This window comes from Liolophura sinensis, chromosome 5 (genome assembly GCF_032854445.1).
Source record: "Liolophura sinensis isolate JHLJ2023 chromosome 5, CUHK_Ljap_v2, whole genome shotgun sequence".
In the NCBI taxonomy this organism is placed as follows: Eukaryota; Metazoa; Mollusca; class Polyplacophora; order Chitonida; family Chitonidae; genus Liolophura; species Liolophura sinensis.
In genome coordinates this window covers 16,593,177-16,603,836 of record NC_088299.1, presented here as the reverse complement: position 1 = coordinate 16,603,836, position 10,660 = coordinate 16,593,177, and the positions used below count along the sequence as shown (strand labels likewise).

Below are 10,660 nucleotides of genomic sequence, written 5' to 3'. Positions count from 1 at the left end.
TGCCCTGATAAAAAACTTCAAAAACCCAAAAATACATACAAAAACCACTGAATTTAAAGATAATGTAAATCGAATGCAATAGTAATGTAATTCAATGGACATATTGGTAGACATACAAAAACATAAATAATCCCTAATGTGTGACATCTGCCAGACATCCCCTACAGCAAGGTTATTAGGATGGTATTGAATGCCAAGAACGGACATACGGTATACTTGTAGAGTAGTGCTTATGGGTTATTCAATGAATACAGGCTGATGTGGACCAGTTCTGATGTTGCTTGGCACTGAAGCGGGAACTCAAGCTTGTTCTTGCTTCAGCGCCACGCAACAATAGAACTCATCCACATCAGCCCGTATTCACTGAATAACCCATTTATTATACATCAAACATCAGTCATTTCACTAGGTAGCAAAATTTAGTTGCCGAAAATGAAAATTTGACACTCAAATAAAAGACACCGAGACTCGTAGTATTATTTTTATGAATGACACAAGAATTTGTGCGGGGAGAAAAGACGCAGTGTCAATGAATGATGTAACGTCACGTTGCTAATGGCAACTTGCAATATAAATGTTGTTAATGTCGCCGTGCAACACGACAAACATGTGGCACGATGGTCACAACGTTAAAAGATAGACAAATGTGGAACATGTATAATAATAGAAGATATTCAACAAAATCAAGAGTTCAAAATGCCATTCAAAATGCCGTTCAAGACAATAAACATTCAGAGACAAGAAATGTAAATGTATGTTCAGTCAATCCCCTCTGGCCGTTTCCATCCATCACGCTTTTGTAGAGAGCTGTGAAAACTTACATAGTACCTCTAAATTCAACCAGTACCAAATTCATAATTTTTACAAATCTATTACGCATGTAAAACAAGAACTGCATAGCAAATACTTGTGTAGTTATAAATTTGTAAATGTTTCTTTAAATGATACTTTAAAAGAAACCATGCCATACTAACAACCAATGGCAAAAAGTCCATGCTAATAAACCTCAAAACACAAGTCTGTCTTGAGCGAACATCTGACCTGACTGACTTACTAACACAATGCAAAGAAAACCCTTGCTGACTTTTTTGGCTTAAAGCATTGTTCTTGTAGCTGACTGGCCCCCAACCAATCAGGTCACAGGGATCAATCCCTTTGCTTTCACTCTGGCTTTATATCAGGAGGTTGCTCAGGTGTCTGCCAAAGGGTTGTGGTTTACTTGTGGTTAACCAGACTAGTCACACAGCGTGAAACAGTTCTTGAGAATGGCTTTAAACAGCACAGGGGAATACTTGTACATTACCTGAGAATAACCACAACTACCTGTGCTGTATCTACCTGGCCTATATATTAATCACAGACTGCTACAGAGAACTTCACAGTGACCAGTTCAAATAAAATGCTGGAATCTGTACTTCTACTGACTTGAGCCAAGACAAGGATACTATGAGAATGTTGTAATGTCATCTGTTCAGGCCAGCATAAACAAATATGTGTGCTGGGTGTAGCCCAACAGACCCTCAGAAAAGAGAGCTACGCAACACACTACTTATTTACACTTTTTATTTGGCCTTGATAGAATTTCATTTATTTACTTTCACAATAGCAGTTTCTTTCAAATACTATCTTTTTCATAAGCCACATTAAACAAGAATTAAAAACCATTTCCCAACCAAACAAAAATATTTGTGTTTTGTAGGCAAGTTACGCCCAACATAAAATTTTGGAAGAAGGCCTGTCTAACTAAAGCTGTTGAAGCAAACCTGTAGCCTCTCAGCTTCTCTAAGGATACATGTATCTGTGTTTTGGGATTACGTTAAGGTGACTGGTGGGGCCACATGGGACCAATGACTGAGTATTAGAGGTATCTACCAGCAAATCTTTGCTGTTTGTCCTTATTAAGGGGCAGGGAGCTCTACTGTTGTAGATGACACAAGCTGTGAGCATTGGGTGTCTATTAATTCTCCTTCCTCCACCACTGGGCTGAAATATAATAAAAAGCAATGGATTCATTTGAATATTATATAAACTGAAGTATTCAATGTCTTGAAAAAGCATCAAGTCATTTTGAGCTAAAGATTTTTATCATTTATCAATTTGACAGATTTTTTCACTCACTTGTATAACAGCTCTCTGAACAGCTTCTGAGTTTACCATGTTCACCTGCAGCAAAACAACTATTGCCACTCGAGTTACTTTGGCAGGAAGTATTTCACACATGGCACACAAACTCAAGAGGACAAGTGGCCTCACCCAAACATCAGATTGCATGAACACAATATGAACACCGTCGAATGCATATTGTCACCAAAGTGACTGTCGGAGAATCCACGAAAGTTGTGACTCCAAATCTCAGTGTTGAGGGCCTATCAAACCCTATCCATCTTAGGCATCCTTGATATTTCAAAATAATTACGTAGGTATAGAGTTTTATATTACCTGGTATAGTCATGGTTTGGATTTCCAGAGGTGAGCTTAAGTGGGTGGCATTCAGATCTGCTAGGCTTTTAGAAGCAGGTCCATCCTCAAATCTATAACAACAAATACTTAATGATCATTTGTATTATTTATATAAAGGTGAAATGTCAGGGTTTCCTTCACTGACAAATGTTATATTTCACCCAGATGTTTTCTTATTACATCTTGTTATTTCACGCAAAGGCGGACTGACATCAAAAGAGAAATGCTTTGTTTTATGACATTTCAAACTGAGCTCTGTGGGGTGACATCAAAACACAAATTTAGTCAACTGTAACATTTCTATGTCAGAGATGAAGACACAACGTCGGTACAACGTCACGCTATATACACACATCTGGGAAGGCCTACAACTGAAAACATTACTTAAACTTGTTCAAATATGCAAAATCAACACACGGTCAAAGAATAAAAAAATAAATAGAATATTGCATAGCGAGGGTTGAATATCAAATATTTTTCTTGTAAAAGGTGGAATTATGACAAAAAATCTTCCAAAACAGCTACAAATTGATTACTACAATATGGAACATCAAGAAATCATAACAATACCATTCATGTAATGGCTCTATCACAATAAGAGCTACCACAGAGTTCATCTGTATAAGACACATGAATGCAATGCATCTAAATACACAAAAACCTATGCTCAATACAACATACCGCCCCAACATTTACCTTGACATTGCTTTCACTGTTACTGAAATCCGATGCTAGGGGTATGACTTTAGCTTTAGATATGTCCTTGCTCCATATTCCACAAATGAAGTGATAACTTTATGTTCTACCTACCTCTTGAGCTGTTTGTTTGACTCCCAGATTTCATAGATCACCATCTTGCCATTCTCCTTGTAGGACCTCACATTCACACTGAAAACACAAATACACAAGCCAATATACAGGTTATCCAGGTATTAAGGGCCATGCCACAAGTTACCTAACACTCTGCCTAAAAAGTTAACTAAAAGCTAATGTTTGAAGGCAAATTGCATATTCATATACACTTAATGAAAATTCCTTAATTACAGTGAAATTAACTGTAAGACTAATACTTGTCCTAACTGGGATAATCTCTAATAATCTCTTGATAATTCTCTAATCAATATTATAAGTCATTTGACTTTGAAAATGACCAGATGCAGGACAGTGAATCACAAATATGAAATGGTCAGACAAAAAGTTTCTCACTGTAGACAGCCATCTCCTCGTTCTGAAGTCTGAATGTACTCCTTCAGTTCTCTCTTATACTCCTCCTCGCTGCCAGACTTCACAGGCAGAGTTCTCTGTACTAGTACCACCTGTGAACACCAGAGGGCAGCCTTTGAGACATCAGCAAACCTTATACATATAGATCTTGTATTTCAACTAAAGACATCCTAAACAAGCATTCTGAAAGTATTGGCTTTGCCATATATATCTCCTACAGGTTTGTGCTGTCAGAACAATAGAAAACAAAAATCACAATACTTTGGTTGAATATGTACCAAACCTTTTTTTTCACTTACATGATGGCAGTGTTGAACTGTCAGGATAACACTTTTATATCAAAGCCCATAAGGGAACAAAAACGACAATTTGGTTGAAAACATACCAAAATAATTTTTTACCTGCTCATGGCAGTAAAGTTAAAGAGCAAATTCAGTGTCATTTGTTGGGGTCATAAAACACCCAGGTAAAGAGCATTGTGCTAACTACTACAGTTTTGTAATAGCAAAATCTGCACAGAAAGGCAACAATCATACCACATCATCCACTTCCAGGTTTATATCTTCATCAGTTATCCCATCAAAGTTCACCTGCAAACACGATGAGAAGACAGGGGTGAACACATTTAGGAAGTTACATGTGTTTTATACATATAGTTCACATATCATTAGAATACATGCATTATATGTATACTCAATATTATGCTTAGATTACTAACTCAATGTTCATTGTGTGAAATGTTTTGCGACAATTTTGTCACACACCATAAACATTTTCACTTACAGAATGGCGGTCAGTTTTATTGCATGAGGAAACCAACAACCTGTGGAAATATACAGATAAACATTCTCACGAGTGACATACTGACACGTGCACCATACTCGTGAAAGATATCTTCAGTGAAAGTAAAATTGTTCACAAGGTCACATGAGCATCATTGATCGGATATTGTCAACAAGGCCTTAAGATCAGTAAATGTCAGGAAATCAGAAAACGGCCTGACCATGGCTGGGCTTGAACTCTCGTCTCTTGTGTTATTGAGATTCAAAGACAAGACTGTCTAATTACTCAGCCACAGCCCACTCCGTAAGAATCTAACGTGATGACTTTATATATCCACTGTGATGATAATCTCCTGAATAGAAGAGTTCTACACTATTCAAGACCTACCCTGTTCTCTAATCTGTCCAAGAGGGCTGCCAGTCTGTCCACTTGAGCTGATAAAGACACAGAACCTGCTGAACAAAGCAAACATAGCAATCCCTTATCTAGTTTCTGAATAACTCCTTCACAGCATAAAAGGAAGATTATAGGTCGTAAGAGGTCAGGGAATACTGACAATGCTTTTTGAAAATCAAAGATAAATCTGTCATATTCTCTATTTCAAAAATAGAGGAAAAATTTTTATACAAAAAGAAAAAAAAAATGAAAAAAGCAATACTTAATATAAATACGGTGTGCACTGACAACCGCGTAATGAATTGTTCATAGGACTTACCATCAGAGGCATTACTCTGGGAACTGATCTGTCGCTTAGCTCGCCTCACCACATGGCCTGGGATCACACCAGATGGACTTTTCTTCTGGGTGGTGTCCAGCTCTATTGGCCGAATGTCAGGTCTAAAATCAAATGTGACCGACTGACAGATTTATTGACTGATAATTTAATCAGGAACTCAAGAAATTTTCACTTATACCAGGATGGTCAGTTTAAAAGGTGGGGGAAAGCAGAGTGCCCAGGGTAAACCACAGGCCTTTGGCAATATACTCATGAACTTCCCCATGTGACGAATAGATATAGTGAGTGAGTGAGTGCTTGGGGTTTCATGTCATACTCAACAATTTTTCAGTCACATGACGATGAAGGAATACTTAGAGTGCATGTAATGTGCCTCCTTGTTGCAGGACGGATTTCCACCGTTCTTTTATCTAGTGCTGCTTCAATGAGACACCTTACCAAAGGCAAGTAAAGCGCCCCGCCCGAGCCATTATACTGATACGGTTCGACCAGTCATTGCAATATCCCCTTCATGCTGAAAGGCAAGCGAGGAAGTTACAACTTCCTCTTTTACCGACTTAGGTGTGACTCGACCCAGGATTGATCCTGGTATCTACCCCTCCTAAAGGAATGGATATACACACAATATTGGTGGAAGACAAAGTACGCATGCATGATTGCGCAAACTTGCCTACATGTACAGCACTGTAAACCATCTGAACATAGTGAGAGCAGGAGAGCCCACAAATCGTGGTCCAAGCTTTGTGTGCATTCTCATTAGGAGTCATGCACCTTACCCACTCAATTACATCCCACTCCCCAAGAAAATGCGAAATGTCCAAAGGTTAGTGAAAGTGCTCACTGAACAGATGCCTGCTGAGTTGGAAAGTTTCTATGTTACAACATATCGGAGAGAAAAAGTATTTGTCTAATGAGAATGAAAACTATCAGTGTTACCACTTTATCTGTTTTGGTTTTGTTTTTAATGTAAATATTTCCCTCCCATGAAAATGGTCTGGTTAATGGTTGGAAGACACTGGGTAGAAACCACTGTATATGTACATGTCCCTCACCTCACACAGATCTTATCCTAAATCCTCACCAAATCTGACCTGACATAATACGTGTCTCTGGCATATTACAAACATGTTACCTGTCCTGGACTGGTTAATTTCCGTGAATTTTGTATGAGCCCTCAACCTGTGCATCTACATTACATTTTATAATCTTCTAAATTATAAGAATTATGTTTTCAAATCGCATTAAAGTTATACTTTAATGATGGAATTAACTGAGGAATTAGAGTAGGCTGTCCAAACCTCAGGTTTAACGAGGCCTTAACTAATTTACCAGTTATATAAATCTTCAATATCACCAGCTGGGAAAGTACATGTTGTACAGAATGCATTTACCTCTCCTGCTTGGCTTGTTCGTCGAGAGCTTCCAGGGCAGCCTCCAGAGGTCGCTGCAGGGAGATAAACTGGTTCATCATTTCCCGCAGAAGAAATCTGGTCACAAATTTGTCCATGCGAGGGCTTTTTGGGTACTCCTTCAAACAACATGAGAGAGCGACATCAGAGAAAATCCACATTACAAAAGTTCTTTGATGTTATCATAAATGAACATTTGAGTCGGATCAACGTGGCTGTTTTCTTGACTTTCCTAGCCATAAATGACATAGCTATTTTACATAGGACAGTATTTTAGCAATAGATAAATGTACAAAAACCCAAGTTCAAAATAGCTATATAAATGACTCCTTTCATGTGCACCTATCAACACATGCTATTCAACAGTAGTGAAACTCTACATTTAAACTTCAAGGGCAGTTTTAAAGAGGAATGTAATTTAGCACAAACTTAGCCTTGATTTTCAAATTTGAAAAAAGTCTGAAACTATACATGAAATCATGTGGCTATAGTATTCATGTGGTCTATAAGTATAAATGGACAGACAGTGTGTGGGTCTAATGTCACAGAGTGTTACTGTGTCGGCATTGCAGGCAGGAACACTATGAAAATAAAATAAATGCAGAAACACTATGAACTCTGAGAAACACCTGTGTATGAGTTCACGTTACCTGAGAGGTTTTCACCAGCGCGTCGTTCACCACGGTATTCAGCTCTCCTACTTTCGCATAGATTTCTTTGAAAGGTCCCAAATGTTTGGAGAAGTAAGAACACAGCTCTCCACAATCAATGTTGCTGAAAACCAAAACACTGCACAGTTACAATTTCCATTCCTTTTCCAACCAAGATGTTGATAGATTTATGAAGCAATAATTTGTTACCATAACTTTGGTCTTTATTAATTCCTTTATTAAATTTTGAACAATGAACTATCTACTAAACAGCTGAGTTAATTTACAAAAAGTATTTAATTATTAGTATGTATTGCCATTACAAATTATGGGAATACAAATTTCAGAAATTCTGTCAGAGCATTAAATCTATGTTTAGATGATAAATACTTGGTATTGTGGGTGTCTATTTCATTGAACAGGCTCTTGAGTTCACTCTCAGACATGACGCCATCAGCAAAAAAAGACACGAAGTTCTCCCAACTGACGGCACCAACATCTGTCAAACACAACAAAACACCATAAATTTGTTTATCTTGCATATTTCTGTCATGGCCACCTTTTTTTGCAACAAAACAAAACTATAATAAAATATGAGTGGAAGATGAATGATGCTTGACTTAAGTTATTTGATTTATTTATTTTATTTGATTGGTGTTTTACGCTGTACTCCAGAATATTTCACTTATACAAAGGCGGCCAGCATTATGATGGTTTGACTTTATGTAATACATGTAGGAGGTTTACACAGTCATATCTATACTAAGGTTTCTTGTGATCAGTATGCATGTAGCACAGTGTTATTTAGACAGATTTTCACACATACTGTCCCTATTAAACATACAATCATGTAATATCATGTAAAACTGATGAAGACAAGATGATGATAACAAAGGTACTGAAGGCCCATCAGTAATTTCCCTCTATTCACTTTGGCATCTGAGAACCTGATCCCTATATAATATGGCCAATACCTACCATTTTTGTCTGTCCTTCTAAAGACCTGAAAATGTGAACAGAACCAGAATGTCACTGAAATGTTGTATTACGCCACAGTACATAATGACACTGTCAACATTTATTTATTTTCATCAGATAAATACATAAGGTCATACATTTTTAGGCTCTCAAAATGATGTGAAAAACTTTTGGAAAAGAGTCTCAAAAACCCAAAACAGAAAATACTTGCTTAATTTGTGAAATTTTTTGGGAACGAAAAATGTTAAAAAAAGGTTAAAAAAGAATTTAAGGTATTTATGGACACAGTTATCTAATGCCTGTCATTTATTGCCCACTCTATTTTTTGCAATAGATATCGCACACTTTAAAAACTTTAATTTTCATATTTCAGGCTAAAAACCTTTTTCAAGGCCTATGTTGTCTGAGTTAAATTTTCTTTTACACCTCCATTAATCTCCTCACAAGACCAAATAGAGTGTTAATTATTGGTTCAAAGCAGCTATGACACTCTTTCAAAACTATGAACTGGACAACCATAATTTTATGGTATGTGGCTCCAAGACTGCAGAGATCGTCCACAAAATGTTTTGGTGCCACAGGCAAACAGCTGCACTATTAATCACACCATAACAAAAAGGTAATTCTTCTGAAATCAGAAAATAGCCATGTCTATAACATGTCAAATCAACCATGCACACTTACTACCTTATCATCAATATGTGGCCAGCTTAAAATCCCAGAGTTGCAATCAATGTCCAGCCTTTCCACATATATCCTGGCATTCACCGTTTTACTTATGCCAACATGCATACATGGCAGTGAAAACATTGTCTAAATAACAAGGGAGTTCATACAAAACTTTACTTCACATCCTAATAAGGCAAAACCTGAGTTTTTGAATATGTTCAACATTGCACACTGGTATGCCTAGGTGCAGATTGGTTCGGTTGTTTAATGTAGGCCCCTACTATAATATCTGGTTATAATCAACCATAGTCCAGTGTACTGGTGTTTATTTCCCTATACCTTCCCATGTTATCTTTAACCCCGTTTTTACATTTGTCACTGCCTCATTCGAGTCCAAGTGCCGCGATACAGCCCTTGAACTTTGCAGCTTCAATAAACTGCCATCAACAAATTGTTTTGCGAATGAATAAAAAAACTTGAATGAATATTTCAAATCATCCATAAAAATCCATACCCACACAGACATACACTACAGCTAAGTTTACCTTACATAGTAATTATTTTAGTTCTGTGAATTGGGACTCCATATCGAAAGGGTTATATTTTGCCACAACATTATTTACTGACCAGACAAGAAGTGAGGAGGCTTTTGGGGCCGTGTGTATAAAGCCCTGTCATGATGAGAACGGCCCATGTTGATATGTTACAGCCCTTGGTGCACTGGTAAATATTTAATTGTTTGCAATTTTTGATCTTGACACGCATATACGATAAAAATGAAACAGGAATAAATAGTTTATGTAACAAGAACATAATCTCTGCTGGTCTATAAATTAGTGACAATCTGGATATGTAGTTGAGTGCATGATGATGTAAAACATTATCCTGGTACCTGTATGTGAAATACAAAATGTATTTGTGATCACCACTTCTTCTGGGACTGGTTACACTGAATTATCTCTTTTTCCACTTTACCTAATTTACACATTCATATCATTGCCACCTAACCTGCTCCTGTCAAACTGCGATGGCAAAAATTTGCCGTTGAGAGTTCAGCTCAGGCCAGCTTGTACGATGACATTGCCAGATGCTGCTGCTAATTCTGAGGGCTGCGGATGTGAGCTGTCTCCAATATATACAACATTTTCGCTATGCTGTATGTTATCAGTAAGTAAAACATTGCTCATGAATAGCAGCTGCAATGTTTACTGCTTAAATCATATTCAATGTGTTATTTGCATACACCTACTAGTTTCTAAAATCTAAATGACACCCAAAGAGGTTATGTTGACGGTTGTAACTAGTTGCTGTAGTTAGATAATGTATCATTCAATTCTTGAATGCTATTCAAATACTTAAAAGGAAAAAAAGAGCTCAAAAGAGAAGTGTATAGTCAGTCAAAACTTTCGTGCCGGTGATTAAAACTACTTCCTGGTTAGCCCACACAAACCAGATCACGCCAAATAGATTTCCCATTCATTAACCGTCATAATACTACGGAGTAAAGAGAAAACATTATTTCTGTCGTGTCTCACATCTTGAAAAATCAGCATTCCTGGATGTTCGTCGGATTCCCCAGTGTTCGCCATTTTCCTTGTCAAAGCTGTCTGCGCGAGACGGAAGTTGTAGTGGCGAGAACTGCCGAAACGTTCACCTTAAACCCAGAGGACCGACGCTGTAGTGAATTTGTGTGGATGTTGATTCAAGCGGAACTGTTGAGGCTTTTGGTATCACGGCGAAGTGGTTGTCAC

General features: G+C 37.4%; 1 protein-coding gene across 2 annotated transcripts; it reads right to left on the bottom strand.

Annotated features, from left to right (window-relative positions):
* Positions 1-329: 329 nt before the first annotated feature.
* On the bottom strand, positions 330-10,500 carry LOC135465783 (N-terminal EF-hand calcium-binding protein 1-like). 2 transcript variants are annotated; one of them, XM_064743125.1, is made up of 12 exons: positions 10,445-10,500; positions 8,241-8,265; positions 7,653-7,761; positions 7,263-7,386; positions 6,595-6,731; positions 5,183-5,304; positions 4,855-4,922; positions 4,221-4,274; positions 3,667-3,776; positions 3,271-3,348; positions 2,440-2,531; positions 330-1,983 (listed from the first exon to the last, which is right to left on the bottom strand). In XM_064743125.1, exons 1-12 carry the CDS (start codon positions 10,496-10,498, stop codon positions 1,958-1,960), a joined length of 999 nt encoding a protein of 332 aa, XP_064599195.1. In that variant the 5' UTR covers positions 10,499-10,500; the 3' UTR covers positions 330-1,957. The 2 variants fall into 2 exon arrangements, with proteins under 2 accessions (XP_064599195.1, XP_064599196.1); XM_064743126.1 differs by having other exon boundaries at positions 4,855-4,919.
* Positions 10,501-10,660: the final 160 nt, after the last annotated feature.

Bases quoted from the DNA above. Each gene is read 5' to 3' on its own strand.
- LOC135465783 (XM_064743125.1), bottom strand. From the start codon at position 10,498: ATGGCGAACACTGGGGAATCCGACGAACATCCAGGAATGCTGATTTTT. The intron at 5,305-6,594 runs GTAAATGCATTC...ATTTGATTTTAG, and splicing joins GAACAAGCCAAGCAGGAGAG to ACCTGACATTCGGCCAATAG. The intron at 2,532-3,270 runs GTAGGTAGAACA...TTGTTGTTATAG, and splicing joins TCAAACAAACAGCTCAAGAG to ATTTGAGGATGGACCTGCTT.